The sequence below is a fragment of the Mobula hypostoma genome, chromosome 3 (assembly GCF_963921235.1).
Source record: "Mobula hypostoma chromosome 3, sMobHyp1.1, whole genome shotgun sequence".
Classification (NCBI taxonomy): domain Eukaryota; kingdom Metazoa; phylum Chordata; class Chondrichthyes; order Myliobatiformes; family Myliobatidae; genus Mobula; species Mobula hypostoma.
Window position 1 is genome coordinate 38232333 of NC_086099.1, and position 23433 is coordinate 38255765.

General features: G+C 39.7%; 1 protein-coding gene across 2 annotated transcripts in view; it reads left to right on the top strand.

Annotated features, from left to right (window-relative positions):
• parp8 (poly (ADP-ribose) polymerase family, member 8) overlaps positions 1 to 23433 on the top strand; it is a 376390-nt gene that overhangs the window by 250451 nt on the left and 102506 nt on the right. For both annotated transcript variants that reach the window (XM_063042902.1, XM_063042903.1), the window contains 5 exons: positions 1899 to 1965; positions 3210 to 3338; positions 8227 to 8782; positions 12784 to 12837; positions 12921 to 13016. In XM_063042902.1, the coding sequence (XP_062898972.1) occupies positions 1899 to 1965; positions 3210 to 3338; positions 8227 to 8782; positions 12784 to 12837; positions 12921 to 13016 (902 nt within the window). The remainder of the gene's footprint in view (positions 1 to 1898; positions 1966 to 3209; positions 3339 to 8226; positions 8783 to 12783; positions 12838 to 12920; positions 13017 to 23433) is intronic.

A 23433-nucleotide genomic window follows, 5' to 3' on the forward strand; every position in this document is an offset into this window, starting at 1 on the left:
ATCATGATTATGAAATATGAAAATAACACCAACATTCTGGTTAGATCGGGATCTACAATAGGTCAACTGGAAAAGTGGGGAAGGGGAAGCTAATTCAGGCAAGTATGAAGTAATTCATTATGGGAAGTGACACCGTGATAGGACATGAACAGTGAATAGAAGGGCCCTAGGAATTGTTGTGGAATCGAGATATCTTGTGGTACAAGTACAACATTCCTTGTAAACGAGATATTGAAAAGGTATATGCATGCTTGCCTTCATTGACTGTGGCAATGAAGGAAAGAAGGCTAAGATGTGACATGGTATAGGTATATATAATGATGAGAGGCATGGAGTAGATAGCCAAGGTCTGTTTTCCATGGTAATAGTGCCTAAGACTAGAGGCATAGGTTTAAAGTGAGAGGGCAAATATTACGGGTGATCTGAAGGGATATTTTTTTCAGATACTGTAGATAGTAATTAATATCTGAATATCTGAAATGAGGTGTCAGTTAAGGGGATGGAGGTAGGAACGCTAACAATATTTAAGATATATCTGGATAGGTATATGAGCAAGGCATGGAGGGATATGGAATTAATTCAGGGAAATGGGATTTTTATAGTAGGCAGTGTGGTTAGCATTAACATGATGGCCTAAGTGGCCTCTTTCTTTGCTGTACAACTGAATGATTTTATAATGTTTCCCCTATTAATCTTCTATATGAGGTTACATTTGTTCTTTGGTTAATCACTCTTTTTACACAGTCTTTGCAATGGGTTTACCGATTGTTAAGTTATATTCAAACCTGATTTAAATAATCAACATTGTTGACTCTGAATACGTGAAATAGTTTAAAGTTGTTTATATCCATGGTAACAAGAAAGGCAATATCATTGCATCGCTGATGCAAAAAGAATGCCAATATTTAAATAACAAGCTAAAATCCATAGGTAGCACATGAAAATCAACATGAACAATATACCCTTTCCTTTTACAATTTCCCTTCCTCCAATCTTCCAGAAACCCCAGGAAGAGTGTAAATGTTAATTTATTCCCCACTGGTACAAAATCCATGACAACAGCCATCAACAGAGGCAGTAGATATTTATAATGGTAGATGGGCATTGATAAATGAGCCACTTCATCCTAGATGAAGTTGAGCTTACCACTCGCCTGCAGCTACTTAACCTGCATCTTTAAGCTTCTCCCCGGCTGCCAGTAATTTACAAGAGCTTAACAAACAAAAGTAAAGTTCATGCTTATTTCTCGCTTTTTATTATTGTTTGTGAATTGAGATTGAACTCAGTACATGCAGGTACTATATGGACAAAAAGTCCATTTGTACATTCTGCCAATACTGTGGGCACTTATGTTTTCTCTTTAAAATTAACAGACAGGGAGGTTTGGCCCTGTGACTCACTGATCTGCAAAATGAAAGCTTGTTTCCATAGAAACAGAGACAGTACAAGAAAGAGAGGAGAGATACTTACCTATATGGCGGTGATAGATACAACAGATTATGTCATGTTTTGTTTCATTTTGAGATGTGTTAAATGGATGGCATTTGGTGTTTGTGAATGAGACTCTGCTGACCTATAAGCTCTGAATGAATGAGCATTAGTCTACTTCCCACGTGTCAAAGCTGATGTCCCACAGCTCGTAATTTAAACTACTGTATTTAACAAATTCGTTCCCTTGGTCCCCAATTTATTGTAATTGAAGCTGTGACACGGTAATCATTCATTCCCAGTTAGTAGTCAATTAAACCTGCCAGTGAATATAAATAATTTACAGAGATGCAAGGTATCTGTAGCTCTCAAAATCTTCTTGGTTCTAATATATTAAATACTATTATGTTTTTCATAAGGTTTTTTTTTAATGATTCCCTTCTTATTCACTCTCTCCTGTAATTTTACAGTTCCAACGGTTGATGTTTTCCAAACATCGACAAAGGATCGGTTTGGATTGGGGCATCAATTGAAAAAGTAGGTCTTTTGGAAAATGTATTAATTATTTAAGGAATAACACAATAGCCTGCATTTCCATAGCACCTTCTGCTGCTGGAGTTGAACTGATGCTTTCTGCCTATTCAGGTGGAAATAAAAGATCCCATGGTACTTAAAAGATAGTTTCCTGGACGACAGTGTTCTCTCATCCTGCAACATTAAAACAAATGGTCTACTTGTAATGATGTTCATGTTTGTGCAATTATTCAAAGTGCAAACCTACTCCTATGTTCTCCACATTAACACCATGCTTCCACAACAAAAAGAGATTAATTGGTTGAAAGGCATGTTGGAATTTGAAATGTGCTAGACTTATTGTAATATAAATAAGAAAATATTAACAGATGTTACTGACAGATGTAAATATCCATGCATCATATCTCACTCTAAATAGATAGCACTTTCTAATTCTGTCTAATTTTGTTGCCAATTTGGATGGAAGCCATTGGAGGAAATATGAGCAACAAACACAAAATGCTAAAGGAGCTCAGCAGGTCAGGCAGCATCTATGGAGAGGAATAAATGATCATTGTTTCGGACCGAGACTGTTTGTCGGGACTGGAAAGGAATGAGCAAGAAGTCAGAATAAGAAAGTGGGGAGGAGGGGAAGGAGTATAAGCTGGCTACTGATAGGAGAAATGAGGTGAGCGGGAAGGTGGGTATCTTGGGGAGGGTTGAGAAGCTGGAAGGTGATAGGTTGAAGAGATAAAGGGCTGAAGAAGAAGGAATTTGATAGGGGAAGTGGACCACAGGAGAAAGAAAATATGAGTTGTAGTTCAAAGTCTCAGTTACAACTGTACCACCATTCTGACTGCACTTCAAAAGCTAGAGAACCTGCAGATTTGCTTGGTGAAGAGCTGCAAAAGAGATCCCAAACAGCAGATTGCTGAATAATCCATCAGTACCTAAAAAATAGAGAACTTTTTATTCTCAATCTAACAGAAATTAAATCAAAGAAGAACAATAGGTTTTTAGTTATGTCAAGGCAGGAAAGCAAGGTTCCCAAGCTGGAGTCCACAGACCCCTTCCTTAATGGCTTTGGTCCATCGTATAAAAAAGGTCGAGAACCTATACAATATCAGAGTCAGAATCAGGTTTATTATAAAGGAATATAGAGTTAGTGCAGGAGAATGGTGTTGAGCAAAAGATCAGCCCAATTCTTGATGAAGTAGGTGTGAGGATCATTCAACAGATTTGACGGTTCTATTTTATTCCTCCCTCAGAATCATGCAGACTTTTGTTACACACCAATGGAAACAGAATAGCAAGGAGAAACTCAACTGTCCCCATGGCAAAAAGATCAGTGAGAAGAAAGTGAAATCCCCACTGCACATATTTTCATCTTTGCGCAGGTAATGTGATAAGCTTTGGGAAAAGAGAACTCTTTTAGTTAATCAATGACTGAGTTGAACATTAATTCATTTTTTTCTGGCAACAAGCTCAACTTAATATCCATTCTGCCAGCATGTGGGAATTATATCCTCAGAAAGTATGCTTAAATATTAATGGAAGTTTTTTGTCTTTTTTTTAGCTATGCTCTTGAAGCATGAGGCTGAATAATTGGGCTCGTGCCCCTTTGATATTTTTTTACCTTCAAGGTTTTCCTTTAGGATTCTAAACTGTTTTCAGCAATACTGATTAAACAGAGAACTGTAGCTCTTTCAGCACATAATAGAAACACACAAAAAGTGCAATATATTTGCAGCAATACCTCCCAACCTCTGTACGGCAACAACATCTCAATGAACTATAATGTGCTATTTGCCCTTCTAATTACTTGCTGTATTTGTATGGTGATGCTCAGTAATTCATGTAGAAGGCTTCCAAATTGTTTTGCAGACTAATATTTCCTTTAAAAAAATCTACCTTTCTGTTCTTTCAGTCAAAGTTAGTGTTTCACATATTCCCAGATTACTTGCCATCTGTATAATTTTTGTTTAATCACCCTTATTAAACAACTCTTATTAACCACTCTTGGTTTTGAAAGCCTCAATTATTCCAGCAACCATCTGTTTTTAGGAGAGTTATGGATTTCTACCATTTTTTGTGAAGAAGTCTTTTCTGATTTTCCTCTTAAAAGGTTTAGCAGAATATTAAGATCGTGAAGTTTCAGTATTGAGTTGTATTTTAATGTACTAATTTCTTTTTAATGAATTAAAAGTCTCAATAATATTAACAATCTTCTTGTACTCTATGAAATACCCAAAGTTTATGTAATTTAATTTGCTGATTCTCCGCACAGATTTTATGTTTAAACTCAAGGAAATTCAGGAAGGAATTATTTGAACCAGGGGATTGAACTCTCAGAGACACAAGAGATTATAGCAACTGATTACTGGGGCAACAAACAATCTGTTAGAGGTTGATCAGCATCCATAGGGGAGAAAGAAGTTGTTTATGTTCAAGGTCAAAACCCTGCTTCAAAACTGAGAGCAGATATAAAGGAGAGAGGGGAATGGTGAGATATGAGTCAGGGATCATTGATGGGCTGCAGAAGGGTGAGTGATGATGAGCAGATAGAGCCAGGTAGGGAGAGAGGAAGGTGAAACTAGAGACATAAGGAAGGAAGATAATTGGGAAATAGTGTTAGAATCTGATAATTAAAGTAAGTTATACTGGGAACCATTAGGGGAGACGTGAATGGCAGAAGGAACAAAATTTAGTTGGGCAAAGTGGGGGAAGTCTATGGATAAAATGTGTAGGTGGATAAGGTATGGAGAGAGTTGAAAAACGTAGGTGATGGAGAGGTGAGATGGGAAGGGGACAAAAATGGAGGGACTGAAGGAAGATCAGAAAGAATAGAGAGAAGGATAGGAATAACATACCAGAGTGGAAAATTAACTAGAAGTGGAAAATTCATACCATTGGATTGTAGATAAGCCAGGTCAAATATGAGGTGATTTCTTCAAGTCTTCAGTGCTCTGTGAATCGATTAGTTAGTACAATTGGTCTGGCCGACATAGAAGAGGACACTAACAGTGATGATGGCAGAATAGCGATGGCAGGAAGTTCTGGGGCAATTCAGAAGCCCAAAGATGAAGAAGTGTTCTAATTGTAGGATGACACAACCGTGGCTGACAAGGGAAGTCAAAGACAGCATAAAAGCAGAAGAGAGAGCATATAATATAGCAAAAATTAGTGGAGAGTTGGAGCTTTTTAAAGCTAACAGAAGGCAATTAAAAATCATAAGGAGAGAATAAGTAAGCTAGCCTATAATATAAAAGAGATAACAAAAGTTTTTTCAGACATATAAAGAGTGAAATGGAGCTGAGAGTGGATATCGTACTACTGGAAAATGATGGTGGAGAGATAGTAATGGTGGACAAAGAAATGGCAGAAGATCTTAAGTACTTGGTGTCCGTCTTCCATGTGGAAGACACTAGCAATATGCCAGAAATTCAAATATGCCAGGGGGCAGTATTGAGCGTAGTTGCTATTACTAAGGAGAAGGTGCTTGGGAAATTGAAAAGTCTGAAGGTGGACTACACCCCCGGGTTCTGAAAGTAAGAGCTGAAGAGATTGTGAACGTATTAGCAATTATTTTTCAACAATCACTAGATTCTGGTATAGCACTGTTTAAGAAGGAAGGGAGATAGAAGATAGGAAATTATAGGCTAGTAATTATTTTTCAACAATCATTAGGTTCTGGTATAGCACTCTTTAAGAAGGGAGGGAAATAGAAGAAAGGAAATTATAGGCTAGTTAGCCTGACTTCAGTGGTTGGGAAGATGTTGAAGTCTGTTATTAAGGATGAGATTTCAGAGAACTTAGAGGTGTATGATAAAGTTGGCCAAAGTCAGCATAGGGAAATCTTGCCCTTCAAATCTGTTGGATTTCTTTGAGGAATTAACATGCAGGATAGGCAGTGGATCGTAAACACAAAATAATCTGCAGATGCTGGGGTCAAAGCAACACTCACAACACACTGGAGGAACTCTGCAGCTCGGACAGCATCCGTGGAAAAGATCTGTCAACATTTCGGGCCGGAACCCTTCATCAGGACTGAAGAGGGAAGGGGCAGAGGCCCTATAAGGAAGGTGGGGGGAGGGTGGGAAGGAGAAGGCTGGTAGGTTCCAGGTGAAAAACCAGTAAGGGGAAAGATAAAGACAGTGGATGTTGTTTATTTGGATTTTCAGAAGGCCTTTGTCATGTTGTCACACATGAGGCTGCTTCACAAGGTGATAGCCCACGGCATTACAGGAAAGATATGAGTATGGACAGACGATTGGCTGACTGGCAGGAGGCAGAGAGTTGGAGTAGGTTAGCTGCTGGTCACTAGTGGTGTTCTCCAGGGATTGTTGTTGGGACTGTTTCTTCTCATGTTTTATGCCAGTGATTTGGATGACGGAATTGATGGCTTAGTGGCCAGTTTTGCAGACAAGACGAAGATACACGGAGCAGCAGGTAGTGTTGAGGAAGCAGTGGGTCTGCAGAAGGACCTAGAGAGGTTGGGAGAATAGGCAAAGTAGTGGCTGATGGAATATAGAGTAGGGAAGCGTATGGTCAGGCACTTTGGTGGAAGAAATAAAGGCATAGTAGTGTTTCTTAAAAGGGGAGAAAATTCAAAAATCAGAGGTGCAAATGAACTTGGGAGCCTTTGTGCAAGATTCCCTAAAGGTTAATTTGCAGGTTGAATCAATGGTAAGGAAGGCAAATGCAATGTGAGCATTCATTTCGAGAGGACTAGAATTTAAGAGCATGTAGAGCAAATTACAGTGCTATCATGTTTGCTGTTGTGTGCTGGGGCTGCAGGCTGAGGGTAGCAGACACCAACAGAATCAACAAACTCATTCGTAAGGCCAATGATGTTGTGGCGATGGAACTGGACTCTCTGACGGTGGTGTCTGAAAAGAGGATGCTGTCCAAGTTGCATGCCATCTTGGACAATGTCTCCCATCCACTACATAATGTACTGGTTGGGCACAGGAGTACATTCAACCAGAGACTCATTCCATTGAGATGCAACACTGAGCGTCATAGGAAGTCATTCCTGCCCGTGGCCATCAAACTTTACAACTCCTCCCTTGGAGGGTCAGACTCCCTGAGCCAATAGGCTGGTCCTGGACTTATTTCCTGGCATAATTTACATATTACTATTTAACTATTTATGGTTTTATTACTATTTATTATTTATGGTGCAACTGTAACGAAAACTAATTTCCCCCGGGATCAATAAAGTATGACTATGACTGTGTAATGCTGAGGCTGTATAAGGTATTGATCAGCCTGCACTTGGAGTATTGTGAGCAGTTTGGGCCCCTTATCTAAGAAAAGATGTACTGGCATTGGAGAGTGTCCAGAGGAGGTTGTTCATAAGAATGATTCCAGGAATGAAAGGGTTAACATATAAGGAGTAATTAACGGCTGTGGGCCTGTACTTGCTGGAGCTTAGAAGAATGAGGGTGGATCTCATTGAAACCTATCGAATATTGAAAGGGCTGAATAGAGTGGATGTGGGAAGGATATTTCCTATAGTGTGTGAGTCAAGGACCAGAGGGTCCAGCCTCAGAACAGAGGAACACCTGTTTAGAACAGAGGTGACGAAGATATTTTTTAGCCAGAGGGTAGTGAATTTGTGGAATTCCTTGACACAGACAGCTGTGGAGGTCAAGTCATTGAGTATACTTAACGCAGAGGTTGATAACTTCTTGGTTAGCCAGGGCATCAAAGGGAGAAGGTAGGAGAATGGGGTTGAGAGGGATAATAAATCAGCCATGATGGGATGGCAGAGCAGACTCAATGGGCTGAATGGCCTCATTCAGCTTCTACGTATGTCTTATGGCCTTAAGTACCTCTGTAAGGTCTCCTCACAACTTGTTCCATTTTAAGGAAAAGCACCCCAGCTTTCCCATACCTTCCATATGACTGAAGTCCCTCATCCTTGAAGGCATTTTAGTAAATCTCTTCTACACCCATTCAACGTCTACTAAAATGTGCAGCCAGAAATGGACACACACAGGATCACAGAAAAGTTATAGCTTAGAAGAAGGCCATTCAGCCCATCAAGTGAAATAGTAAATACAAGAAGTTACCCTTCTCTTTAGCTTTTGCTGCTACTTAAAAACTCTTTAGATTCAAACCTCTGCTGCTGTAATGAAAGTTTGTCAACCTAAATTACTGAAGCTGTTTCTGACTCCACATACGCTGCCTAACCTACGCAGTATTTTCTGTTCCTCTAATTACCTGCTATATTTATTTCCTTGAAATCTAAAGTAAGTCACAAAATCTTTTCAATTCCAGGTCGCCAAGTTATCCTCCACCTGGATGTGGCAAAAGTAAATCAAAACTGAAACCGGAACAAGATGGGATTCCCAAGTCACAGAAACTGCTAAAGAGGAACTGTTCCAGTACTGGGAAGGTGGAAGATGGCTGTGATTCCAAACCTCACAAACCTCTGGGCCGTTCTTTTTCCAGTGATCCAAGAACTGATCAGAATAATTCATCAAAGCCACATAAACTTTTAAGTCGATCATGTTCTGCCACCATGAGGCTGGATGAAAATCTTCCCCTGAAGTCCCACAAATTATTGAGCAGGACATGTTCTGGTGACACCAGATGTGAGCACAATAGTGCACCCAAGCCACACAAACTGCTGAGCAAGTCTTGTTCCAGCACTCTGAAGCCAGAGGAGACGGATGGACTGAAACATCACAAGCTGCTGAGCAGGTCCTACTCCAGCAATGCCAAAGTGGGTAAAACAGAGTTGTGCAAAGATCCCACTTCTGAGGGTAGAAGACTCTCACTTACCTCAGGTCTCATTGGCATATTAGCGCCTTCCTCTTCATCACAGCCCACAGTACGTACCTGCCTAGATGTAGTGTCTCTATCTTTATATTCCTTAGAGGTGAACTCAATGAGAAAATTTCATATGTTCCAGGCATCTGCTTGAACAAAGTATGGAGCAACTTAGAAAATGAGTTAGCCTGATCCAAAGCATTCAGATTCAGGACAACAGGCACCAGCATCTACTTTAAAATTGAGTCACAGCATTGCATTGGAACTTGAAAAATCACAATTGATGTAGATTTAGATCAGTGCTGCAAATACATGAAATACTTTCAACTAAAATTAAGATCTCTATCTTAATCTATTAATATTGTAGGAGTGTTATAAATCAGATGGTATCACAATTAAACAGCAGCGTAAAGCGAGTTCTGTCACTGGATATTTATGATGACTCTTTGGAGGTGACACAGAGCTATCATTGTGATACTATTTTTCTCTTTTTCTGGAGAAAATCAGTTGTCAACCATTTCCCCTCTGCAATAAGCATTCCTTTTAATGTTTCAGAAACAAAGAGCTTAGTACTGCAGTATTCAGAAATAGCCAACATTGGTAAATGGAGTTAATGAACATCAGTAGATCCTTAGGACATTATGTGTTTCGAGTCAAAGAGATAATGGCTAATCTGTGATCTACCATCTTTGCTCAATAATACCATAAGACTGTAAGATATAGGAGATGAATTAGGCTTTTTGCCCCATCAAGTCTGCTCTGCCATTTCATCATGGCTGATCCTATTTTCCTCCTGCTCCTTCTCCCCGTACCCAATCATGCTGTGATGGATGAGGAATCTATCAAATTCTGCCTTAAATATACATAAAGACATGGCCCACACAGCTGCCTGTGGCAAAGAATTCCACAGATTCACCACTCTGGATAAAGTGGCTAAATACCTAAATGTTTAAATGAAAAACCTAACATGCATTGATGTAAAGTTAACACTCAGCTGAGACAACAATTGTAGCTCGTGGACAGGAGTTCTAAGTTTCTATCTCCCACTTACTGTAGAAATAATTACTAACAACAATCCTAAAATAGCGTTTAGCTGGGGCACTTACTCGTAGTCATCCTTATCAATGGAAATGACTTCTGTCTGCCCTCGCAGCAGAAATACTCTCTATCTGCTCTATCAGTTCCCCTTAAGGAACCAGAGTTTCTGATCAGCAGCTAGGAGGTTTAACTTAGACCGCAGTTCTGGATGTTTTGAATTCAACAATGTGTTTGCCTTAGGCAAAGTTGCTCCACATTTGGTGGATTATCTCAGTACACCATCTTATATTGGCTCTGGTTAAATACTGTTTTTTCAAAGTCTCACCTTTGTCTACAAATTCTCCCCTGTTCTCTGTCCACCCTTTGTAATCTCCTCCATCACCCCAACCGATCTCTGACCAGGCATTGATCATCTGCACTGGTTTCTTTTTAAGGCACAATGTCTAGTTTTGTTTGTATCCTTGTGGAGCACCCTAGGACATTTTGCTAGCTTAATGATGCTACATACTGTAACTACAAATTATTGTTGTTAGCGTTGTTGTTCCACAACAGCTTTTTTTATTGGTTGGTCTCATGGAAACCACTGGGCAAAATGCTGTGTGCACAGCCAGCATCATTGCAAATTCTTGCTGACTCTACAGGGGCATATGTTTGTAGCCATGAGCAACACGCTGACTGAGAGACTAAAACATCAACTTTCCATCTGCTCACACTTGGAATAGGTAGATTAGGCACTGACGACGGCATACCTGAAATTTAGAGTCCTTAAAACATATTGACAATTTGTTTTGTTTGCTGTTGTGTCTTTTCATTTTGAACCTTTAGCTATTAAGGTCTTTGGGATATTTTGTCATTTGCTTTGACTTTTCTTTGTTAAAATGTTGAACAGAAAATATTAATATGAATATTCTAGTATTTTTAACCCAGAGTGTTACTAGCTAGTCACCCCAAAACCTTTCAACATTTATAAGGCACAAGTCAAGAGTGTCACGGAAACAGTTGTAGGGTTATACAGCATCGAAGCAGGCCCTTCAGCCCTACTTATCCATGCTGACTAAGTTGCCTACTGAAGCTCATCCCGTTTGTGATTACTCTCTGCATACTTGAATGATTACCGCTGTAAAGATTCTCAAACAACATGGCATAATCTGGGAAAATGGTACCACCCCACCCATAATTTCTTTCTTCACCAGTGCATAATGGGTACAGTTAATTAGAATCTGGTTTATTATCACTGACATATGTCGTGCTATTTATTGTTCTGTGGCAACAGTGCAATACTATTCAAATTTACAATAAAAATAAGTAATGTGAAAGAAGAATAGTGAAGTGCTGTTCATGAACCGGTCCTCGAAGGTGGATAGGCGTGTGCCTGTGATGGAGCAGTGTTCATCATCTAGAATAGTCCGCTGCATTTATTCACCCACCCTATTCCAGCAGCCCTCCCAAACACACGACCTCTACCCCTCGGAGGGGTCAGTAGTTGCATGAGAATGCAACACGAGTCGGTTTCTTTCCAAGATACACTCCGTCCTGTCTTGGAAATGGGTTGCTTCTTCCATCATCCCTGGGTTGAATTCCTGGAACTCCCTCCCCAACGTGACTGTAGGAGTACCTTCGCCAGAAGAGTCAGAGAATCATAGGTGAATACACCGTGTCACAACTGGTGGAGTTGTTGCCTTGCAGCTCCTGTGGATCAGCTTCAGTCCTGACTTCCATTGCTGTCTGTGTGGAGTTTGCATGCTCTCCCTATGACTGCATGAGATTCCTCAAGTGCTGCGCTTTCCTCCCACGTCCAAACGCATGCAGACTTACAGGTTTATTGGAGGCTGTACCTGCGCAAATTGTGCAGGTGAGTGATAGAATCTGGGGAAAGCCGGTGAGAATATGTCAAAATAGTAGCTAAGACTAATATAGCATAAAAGGGTGGTGCAGATGGCCAGTGCAGACTCAATTGGCTGCTCTCTAATCCTGAGACTTCATGACTGCAGTGGTTCAAAATCACTTTCTCAGTGAATTTATTTACTTATGTTAAAAAACTACTTATTTATTTAGACAGAGGCAACTATATGCCGGTTATATGCAGACCCTAAAAAAATGAATAAAGGGGAAAAAGTTCTCAAGATTCTCCATTATTGTGATTTTTTTGTTTTTTATATTGTTTAATGTACTTGATAAATCTCATCTGTTGACTTGAGCAGTGGTTTGATTCAGAAATATTGCAGAGACTTAAGTAAGTGAAAATCAAATATAGAGCATGAGACAGATGAGAAATATTTATAAACCAAAGAAAAAAGATGATTGAATTTACCTCTTGTCCTGTAATAATGTTGGCACCAGAACAATTGTTTCTGATGGATATGAATCAGAAAGCTGTGAGTCTGCTGCTCCCTTTATAAACCTTATTTTTTTTAAAATTCCCCATTAGCTTCTGAGGTGCACCTGAACTTTTATGATAGGATGCAGGTAGAAAACTCCCTTGTTCTCTCAACAAAGTCCATTTTTTTTGCTAGAAATTCTGCGCTTTCAAGTTGTATTTAGAAACACCCCCGTCCATCCCATCAGTATTTTGACTCAATAGTACCTCCCATTGAAAACGTTCAAGCCTTCATCAGTTCTGCAGCATCAGGTTTGGAGACTTCGGGAAAGAAAGGTTCTAGGAGAAAGAAGATATTCTGAGTCGGGCCAGGATTATGAAGAATATCTGGAAAGCTGAAGATTAATCTCATCCTATTAACAATTTTCAAGATATTGTGTAAAAGCTTTTGTGCCATACCAATATAGTTACTTCATTAGTGTAAAAATGTTACATCAGAAAACATGGTTAGTCATGAGCTAATTGAAGTAGTTTTGTTCAGTTAAAAGTCCTTTCATTAAGTGATATATTTCCTTGCTTTATCATAGAATAAGCAAACGCTAGACGTTTTTATGCTGCATTAAGAAATGTAATTTTTTGTTAGGCTGATTATTGTTGAACTTGTTAGTTATGTTTACTGTTTTCTTTTCATTCCCTTTTCCCGTTAGTCCGGCTTTAATGTGAAAACACTAGTATCAAGGGAGCATGGGTTTCTAGTTCAGGTAAGGGACTTAACAGCGTTACTTCTTTGACTTTAATCCAGCCCTTTACATTTTCACAATTAACAAGACCTTATTGTGTGCAGACCATTGAATATGCAGAGCAGCGGATACCAGTCCTCAACGAATACTGCGTGGTGTGTGATGAGCCTCATGTCTTTCAGAATGGACCAATGCTTCGGGTGAGTGGAACTGATATTTCATTCACTTTAAACATAACTAAGTGTCTCGTTATGGTGTGCACTTAGTGGTGAAAATGCAGGTATATGAAAAAAATAATGAGTTTTGAGAATTTTATGCTAAATGACCGAACTCGAAGGGCTATTTGACTGACTGCACTTGCTTGCTCTTCAATATAGTTTTGCAACCTGTTCTGATGTACTGTATTTCATGTTTCTTAGTTGGGCTGCACTGTTACCTGAAAGGAATAACTGATTCCTGGCATTAGATGGCATAGGTGGATGTAATGGAGGTAATGTTGTACCACTGTGGTCAGTTCTGGTTGTCTCATTATAGGAAGGATGTGGAAAGTTCAGAGGGGATGCAGAAATTTACCAGGACATCGCCTGGGTTGGACAGCATGTCTTGTGAGGATAGGTTGCGTGAGCTAGGGCTTTTCTCTTTAGAGTGAAAGTGGATGAGAGGTGACCTGATAGAGAAGTACAAGATAATAAGAGATATATATTGAAAGGACAACCAGAGACTTTTTTCCAAGAGTATAAATGACTAATACGACGGAGCATAATTCTAAGGTGATTACAGAAAGGTATGGAGGGGGGGATGTTAGATGTAACATTTTTTGCACAGAATGGTAGGTGCATGGAATGCACTGCCAGGGGTGGTGATAGAAGCAGATATGTTAGGGACATTTAAGAAACTCTTAGGCACAGGAGTGATAGAAAAATGGGCCGCTATGTAGGAGGGAAGGGTTCGATTGATCTTAGAGAAGGTTAAAAGGTCAACACAGATTATGGGCTGAAGAGCCATACTGTGCTGAAAGCTCAGTATTCTATGTTTAACATCAGCAATCTATGCACTAGCTTTATTCTAAGGTGGAATAGAAGACAATGACCAGAGTGTACACTAAATCCACTTCCACCTCTTTATTCCCTTGTGGTAATGTGGCATGTCTTCTCTTGTTCTAATACAATCGCTGAACAAATTCTATGTAAAACTGATCTCTCTTCAACTGACCAAATTTAGCCAGCCCCCAATAAAACACATTTAAATATGATTATCACTTGTCTTTTTCCATAAATGTTCCAAATTTTGTGATACTCAGGGACCATTGTTCTAAGTCCACCCCACTAAGGCATGCTTGGGTTGTCCAACAAGGTCTGTCTCTACTGCTTCCTTCTAAATCAGGCTGTAGACACATAGGTCAAGCAAGTTCTCATACGTACAGATCAACCTGTTTGTCCCTCAGACAGGGTAACTAACAGGAAACTATTCCCCACAGCAGATATGTCTAAGACAAGGGGACATAGGTTTAGGGTAAGATGTAGGAATTTTAAAGAGGATCTAAGGAAGATTTTTTTACCGTGAAGATGACCAAAGTGTGGAAATTTCTGCCCGAGGGGATGGTGGGGGAGCTCTCACAGCATTTCATCAACATTCATCAAGATGAACACAGAGGACTGAAAACTATGTAAAGGTAAATGGCATTAACATTGATAGGCTAGTTCTTATCTGTTCCTGCCAACAAGGAACTATAAGGCTTAATCCCATCTGCCAGCAACAAGGCCGTATCTGAATAATTTGGCAATAGATTTATAGCTCAGTCTCCTTCAGAATACCCAACAATTTAAGGTATACTTTTGCTCCCAGTATGAACTATAATAAGACAACTGCAGACAGCGAAACTCTTCATTGCGCTGGAATTTTTTATAACATTCATTTAAGTTCTGTAAGGTCAGCATGATTGAAATCAAGTAGATATTCAAGCAATAATACAGTTTTAGAGTCTGTCAGCTTCTCAGAGAAGGCTATGCTCCATGATTTTCTATTAAGTGTTATTCAGATGTTTCTGCATAAAATAAAATTGAGTGCAAGCTTTAACACAAACTTGGGTTGTTCAACAAATTCTAAAATACTTCTGGAGATTCCCCTGCCCATAGGTTCTAAGAACAGTAAAATCTGCCTAAAGCAAAACAACTGCCATTTCAGTTTAATATGCTTTCACATAAATGCACCTATGTTTGTCCAAGGAGGTCAAATGAGAGGATACAGCTCACTTGACCCTTTGTGTTCAGGAACAGAAAGTGTGTGAATGCTTCAGGTTCAAGACAATCAAGCCCGTTGGAATTTTATGTGGTCAAATACAAGAATAATGTTGATTATGAAGTTTATGCCGATGTTTAGTGGTGGTCACCAATCTTTCTGTTCTGTTATGTATTTTGCTGTAGGCTTCAGTTGTTACTTGTTGAACTTTGGGTGGAAGCTTGTGGTAGTATTTTTATGATGCAAAAAAAGTAAGGTGTGTTTGTTTAGTTCTTCTGTGATGCATTGGACATGCAAGGCCCTAATGGGTTATTAAGTTCATTGTTGAGGGGCTACAGAGGAACACTGGCCCACCTGATTTTATTGGATTACCAGAAACCCAGGTAATCCATGTTCTGCCTAGATTGATGCCACCTTGTGCATCCTATGACAGAGTAAATAGATTGGTGGGGAGGGTGGTGCTACTTGTGTGGTTTTCAAACTCAGTTGCAGGAAAAATCATGGAAAATCAACCAAGGTAGCAGTGGGCAAATTTATTTAAAACTATCTTAAAGTTTCCCTTCACAATAATGTATTCCTGAGATGATGGTTTTGCTGACAACGTGTCTTTGATATGCTTTGGCAGTGATGATGGACTGCAACTGAGTGGCTTGGGTTTAGATCATGCGTCTATTTTAATCTATTTCATAGATGCAGGCAGCAGAATTACTGATTTAACAACATTACTCAACTACCTGCTTTCCTGAGGCCTCTTCTGGGGTGAATCCATAGGCAGTTTGAAGGATCCATAAATTTCAGGCTTATTCTGTCCAAAGATTTCAGTCAAGGTTCTTCATACATCAGCTAAAGTAATACTTCTGACACTCAGCAATAAAATGGCAGGAGATGGAGTGTCTGTACTGAGAGCCAGTCAGCTACAGATACACGAACTCTTGATGATTTTTCTCTTGGTTGTTCTGAGGCACTGCAGCCCAAGATCCTCCCGCCCTTGTCCCCGTAGGACTGCTTGCCTATGTGGTTAAATTTCAGTGAAGGACTCTGCCAAGTGTACCAGCCCATGCACATCTGCACAACACAGATAATGTGAGACCCATGCTGTAACATGAAACACAATAGTGCCGAACAATGGGATGTTGCAACAGCGCCTGTATGGCCTGAAGTACTCAGCTGAAACTGTACAATATTCAGTGCAGCAATTCTCAGGATACGTGGATGTACTCTGCATTCTGCGTGTTCACTTTGGAAGGATTTGTGCTGATTCCTGTGTTGCTTTCTCCATGCTTGCCAATTTAAACACCGACTCTCTGTAGACCTCCCTACGCACTGCTCATAATATAGTAGTCTCCTGTTCTACTTTGCAGCCTGGCCCATCAACATCTTCTCTAGCTGAATTTGATGCAACCTTGCCCTTCAGGCTGTGCCATCCTTTCCCTCTGCCCTGTCACAAGCTCTCATGCTTGGCCTGTCATCATCTGCAGGTCCAGTCTTTATGCAATCCTGTTGCATGTTTTGGTTAGGAGGAAGAAAAGCAATGCAAAAGAAAGAGTAGAGTTCTGAGATTTCAATATATGCACATGGCTCATTGAGCATACAGCATAGGTAAGCGTTTCACTGTATCTCAGTACATATTGCGATAATAAACCAATTCCAACTCCACTAGGATTGTAGGATTGATAACTAAGAGGATGAAGTACAAAACCAAAGTTATATTGCAATTAGTAATTGGGTCTAGTTTTGTTCTACATATAAGAATGGACAGTAGAAACCCTTGAGAGGGCTGAGAAAAGATTTAGCAGATTGATTGATGGGTTGAGGAACCGAAGACTCATTAATAAAATAAAGAGACTACTGTTGTCCATTAGTATAGTAAAGATTGAGAGATGGGAGGTGTTCAAAGCCATCAAGTGTGCAGAGGAATGAGAGAAGAGGAAAGAGCTCACATCGGGCCATGCACAGAGCATGGCCAAGAACCAAACTATATTGAATTCAAGTGACTCTGAAGGAGTTGGAGTAAGACTCCATGAGAGGGAGGTGGAAGTAGATTTGATCATAACTTTAAAAAGTGAGCTAAACAGGTAATTCTGTAAAAAGAAATCTTGTACAGCTGTGGGGAATGAGACTGACTAGTCTTCTGTTGAGAATCAGCATTGGCTTCATGAACTGTTTAAGGAATGGTAGAGGTCACAGCTGCCAGAAGACCTTATGTGTTATGCCAGATTTGAGGACTTGATTTTGCATAAAATTGGGTAAACTCTCTCAAAGGTTTTACTGTTTTGTGTAGTTTCACGGAATGGAAATTGATACAAAGTGCTGAACATACTGCATAGGTGTTAGGAAAAAGTGACTTCCAGAGCAACACGTTAACCAAGCCCCTCGTTTATTTAGTAGAGAGCACGGCTTCACTGGTGACACTGTTGTTAAAAAAAACACACAGTGAACTCAGTCTACCTCAGGTATGTAACTGTGGTACAGGTGGGGCGAGGGTCATAAGCACAACATCTGTGGCTGTTGATAAGCTTTTTACCCTTGCTCCCCCGATCTAATTAGTTGCCTGTTGTACTTCATGTACTAAATAAAACAAGAAGGCCTCTGGACTCCCAATAAAACCTGTGTTAATTAGATGTGATCATATGATGACTCAGACTTATGTTCTGTTTTACTGTATAACTAATTTTTATCTTAATTCCATCCGTGGAGATTTAAGATTCTATTTCAATGTAATCCTTTCCAATTTGTTAAGTCTGCTGAGAGAACTATTTCTTTTGGTAGGTATAAATGTAACAGTAAGATTTCATAAATTTTTCATCCTTAAGTAAATCATGAAAGCATTCTAAAGAATATGTCACAATTACGTTTATGAATTGGTGAACGCATGTCAACCAGAAGAAATCTTTCTTCAAGCCTCCAATATCTTTTCAGTGTTTCTTTGTAATCTGCAATACTCCTCTCAGATATTATTTCTATGCTCCTTTTCTGACATAAATACTTCAAAAGAATTTAAAATTAAGACATTTAAGACTTTGAATTATTCAAATACCTTTGCAAAGTTTGAAACATAACTGTCAATTAAACATAAACACAAGGAATTCTGGAGATGTTGGTAATCTTGAGCAACACACACAAGATGCTGGAGGAACTCAGCAAGTCAGGTTGGGAATACAGAGGGAAATAAACAGTCTGACTCTTCTGATTCTAGTGTTCGAGTAGCAGAGTCAAAGGCGGGAATATAGTTTGGGGAGGTGTGGGAAATTACCCTTGACACTCTATTGAGGGTTGACAATTAGATTAGGACTCAGTCAAAATTGACTACAAATACCTTACTTGTTTGAATTCTAAATCAATGTTCCATATGTGCTTTGTTGATGCTCTTCAAGCAAGTAATATTGAAGGAGGTAATCCAGGCTATGCATTCCTGAATCCAACAAAAGAGCTCAATACAATTCTACCTCCTCCCCTACCCATAACTACCCACCACTCCTCCACCTCTAATCTTTCCAAATCAAGATTGTTCCTCAGTGGCTCGATACTTCTCAACCCTCTTCAACTTTGTTCAGATTTCCTTTACCTTCCATGAAAAATTACAACCGCACACGAGATGCAAAATACAGAAAGGTCTCATGGTTGGATGGAATAAATTATTATTTTCAGTCAATGCTAAAGTCAGAGGATCAAATAACTAATCAACCAGCGGTTCCATTTTGCAGTGTGTTGTCACGGAGCACTGTAGTTTTCTGTAAAAGAGAACAAACTGAGTTTATTGATTGGACTTATCTGAGTCTAAGGTGTGGGGCAGGAGCATTATAAGGTAATTAATAATCTAAGTCAAGAAGCTCTGGCTATATTTCTCCTCCCTAGCAAAATTGCAGTGTGACAGAGAGAATAAGTGACATAATTACCAATATGTTATTCATTGGCTGCATGGAAAAAGTAAGCAGCAGCTTCAGACAGGTCTAAGCTATTGTATGGATCACATAAGCCAGGTTGGCTGCAAGTTACTATATAAATAACGTTTCTGTCACTTCCTTAGTTGTTTTCCCCTGGTGGTTCTGACTCATACTAAGTTAAGGATGAACTCAGCTTAGTGTGAAATAGGCTGTCTGTTGTGAGAAAAGCTAACAGATAAAGCAATGCCTAACGAAGCCAGCTGATGAGCCTCAACCTTGGCTGGAAGAAGGAGAATAACTTTTAAGCAGTGTCACTCAGAGTCATGGAAGATAGAAAGATGGTGTTGAGGTGGAGGATCAGCTACTATCTTGTTTAATGATGGATCAGATTCTCAAGGGGAAATGACTTGACCTTCTCCCATGTCTGACATCCTTATACTACAATTCAATTTAGAAAACATGCACACCTGTTGGTGTGGATGAGAAAGGAATTAATTTGATTCTGCTGCCCCTCAGACATTCAGAGCCTTCTCACCCTCCTCGTTTCAGTCCGAGGGTACATTTGAAGAGCAGCAACCATGGAACAGTACAGCATAGTACAGGCCCTTCAGTCCACGATGTTGTGTAGACCTTTTAACCTACTCTAAGATCAATCTAACCCTTCCCTCCTACTTAGCCCTCCATTCATGCACCTATGTAAGAGTCTCTTACATATCTCTAAAGTATCTGCCTCCATCACCATCCCTGGCAGAGCATTCCACCCAACCAGCACTCTCAAACAAATGTACTTCTGACACTCCCCAACCTAAATTTTCCTCCAATTACCTTAATGCTATGCCCTGTGGTATTAGCCATTCCCATCCTGGGGAAATATCTCTTTCTATCCACTGTATCTATGCCTCTTATCATCTGACACACCTCTTTCAAGTCACATCTCATCCACCTTCAATCCAAAGAGAAAAGCTCTAGCTCACTCAACCTTACCTCATAGGACATGCTCTTTAAAACTGGGATCATCCTGGTAAATCTCCTCTGCATCCTCTCTAAAGCTTCCATATCCTTCCTATAATGAGGTGACTAGATCTGAACACAATACCCCATGATACCGTTTTGAAGGTGACCCTATCCCTCTGAAACCAGTGCCTATTTGAACTTCAAGCAAAGAAAGTCAAGAAGAAATATAAAAAAACAAAGTCATTATAACAAATGATAGATGGCTGAGATTGGCTGATAGATGTGACGGTGCCCCTTTCCTCTGACATGATGGTCCAGATTTAATTCCACCAGCCATGAGGTAAAATGTAAATCATTGGGTTATTCATTCTCTCATATCACTCTGATGTTTGCTGAATGGCCATTACTTATTGGAGTCACAGTTGTGATATTCATTTGAAATAGAATTTAATATGCAATGCTACAACAGCAGAGGTTGGGTAAGATTTTAGTGATAGTATTAGGTATGACTGTTGGGTAGGCCGTATCCTTTACAAGCCTGGCACCAGTCCCCTGAAACAGATGCTCCATTCTGAGTTTCTTGTGTGATAAAATTACTGGGCGGACAGAAGAAAAGATTTAAGGGTCTACTCAAAACCTCCTTGAGGAAATGCAACATTCCTGCTAACCCCTAAAAATCTATAGTCCATGCCTAATCAAAGTGGAGGAGGAGTATTTGGGATGATATTGAGAACTTCAAGGCCACCCATTGAGTGTACACAGATGCCATGCATTAGGAGCAGAAGGAATAAACTACTATATCTCACAAACTCTCCACCCATCACCGTGGTCAGATACCTCCTGCTCCATTTGTGGAAGATTCTTCCATTCCCAAGATGCCTTCCATACCTACCTCAGAAACCACAAAAGCAGAGTGGAAGCAAGTTATCTTCAATTCTTAAAAAGTGTTAATGTACCTTTCTGAAATATGAGCACTGTGCCTAATGCATTGAATTATTTCCTGTTGTCCCATCGCCTTGTTACTTTAAACAATAAAAAGTTATAATTTCTTTCAGTCAAAAACAAAATGAAATGAAATATTTTAGTAACAAAAACAACAGGAATTCTGCAGATACTGGAAATTCAAGCAACACACATCAAAGTTGCTGGTGAACGCAGCAGGCCAGGCAGCATCTGTAGGAAGAGGTGCAGTCGACGTTTCAGGCCGAGACCCTTCGTCCTGAAACGTCGACTGCACCTCTTCCTACAGATGCTGCCTGGCCTGCTGCGTTCACCAGCAACTTTGATGTGTGTTGCTTGAAATATTTTAGTGTTCATCAAAAAATTTCCACTGAAGTGGGCAATGATATTAGGAATTATTACAGAGCTCAGTGCATTCGTACTTGGGAACATTAACTTGTTTTATATTCTTCAAAGACAATGTAAGATTTGATGAACATCTTGACGGTTAAAGGAAAATCACTAGGTGGTGGTCAACAGATGGTGATATAAATGTAATCAAAGAGCTCTTTCACATAGGAATTGCTGTGAATTATTAATCCAGCTGTTGCTGTGTGCTGCTATCCATCTTGATTTTGCAATCTGAGACAAGTTGCAACCTCTTTATGTACTAAACTTTGCTTGCATAGAAATTCAGCAATTTAGCAATTGTTTATAGTTTCATTTAGATTAACTTTTGGATTTTGGTCCATTGGCTGACAAAGTTCCAAGCTGATGGAGTTCTGAGAATATCTCTGTCAAAGAGATGGAAACAGGATTATTGGACTTATTCCATCATTCAGTGTTATGAGTACTGATCCTGTCACTTAGCCACTCTGTTACCAAATTCCTGTCCAAAAATCTTTCAGTCTCAGCCTTATATATACTCAACCACTATCCCCGGCGGATTTTTAGAGATTTACAAACCTTGGCATGAATAAATTGCTTCACGCCTCGATCCTATGTGACTGATTCCTTACTCTTAGACTATTGTCCCAAATTCTAAACTCTCTCGAAATATAGGAGACAGTCTCTGTGAATTCATCCCTTATATTTCTGAGAGAGATCGCCTCTTGGTCATCTAAATTTCGGTCAATCTGACTTGATTTCTTCTCTTGACACATCCAGCATTCGGTACGGTAATTCCATGCTGCATTGATTCCACATTAATCCTCCTTTAGCTGTAGAGATCAAAACTGTCCACAGTACTCCAATCGAGGTTTCATCAAATCCCTGTTCTGTTGCAGCAGGACTTCCTCCTGTGCTCCATTCCCCTTGTAATAAAAGTCAACATACCATTTAACTTCCTAATTGCTGTAGCTTCATGCTTAATTTCTGCATTTCTTGAACCAGCATACTAATACCCTTCAGTACACCATTGCATTTAATTTCTCAACACAAAATTTTTTCGTATTTCTCTTTCGAATAAACTGATTTACCTTATTTTGGTACACATTGGCCCTTGATAAGATCAAGAGAATCTAAGTGCTTGTGCTTCATTCTATTGGAAGTCTCCCACCTGAGCACTTGGACTACTCTCTTCGGTTGCTTTTCCACTTCTTAACTTACTAGTTTACAATCCTTGATGTGTAAATGATTTCATTTTAAGGCTGTTTTTTTCTTTCACCAATATCTCTGCTGCATTCAGGACTAGAATATCATGATTAATTAACTGGCAAGTCTAAATGGTAAAACCTTACATAATGTGGGGATGTACTAAATCCAACAAAAATGTCCAAGTTCATACAAGAGAAAACCTGCAGACGCTGGAGACCCAAGCAACACACGCAAAATGCTGGAGGAACTCAGCAGGCCACTCTGCATCTATGGAAAAGAATAAGCAGTCAACATTTTAGGCCAAGACCCTTCATCGGGAAATGTACAAGTTGCTTCTTTTCATCAACATACAAGCCTGGGGAAAATGCATCAGTTCAGCTAGGATCATCTTGCTAAAATATAGTGTGCAGTAGTTCTGTTCCGGAAAACAAATTAAATCCTTGAATCATTTTACCTTGATTTACCTTGTGACAGATAGCTAGAGAGAGCATTCTGGCCCATATGGAACAAAGATTAATAAACAGTGGATTTCCCTGGTATCCTCATGTGATTTTCATTCAGCAACAAATGTGCTTATTTCCTCTGGTGGAGTCAAGCTTCAATTATGCCGATGCCTGAGAAGAGTGTGGTAGCCTGCTTCACTGACTATTGTTCAGTTTCACTTATGTCCATTAGGATGAACTGTTGGTGATGAAACATCAACTCCTGCCTGAGAAATGACTTGGATCCACTCCAATTTGCCTTCTGTCACTACAGGACAACTGTGGATGCCACTTCAACCCTGGAACATCTCGACAGCGAAGACGCTGGATCAGGATGCTCTTCAGTTAATACAGCTTCGCATTCCATACTATCATCCCCTCAATATTTCACTGTACAACTGGATCCTCGATTTCCTCACTTGCTGACCCCAGTCAGTTCAGATTGGTAACAACATTTCCTTCACAAATGTACAGGTGCACCTCAATGCTGTGTGTTTAGCCCCCTGCTCTACTTGCATTATACT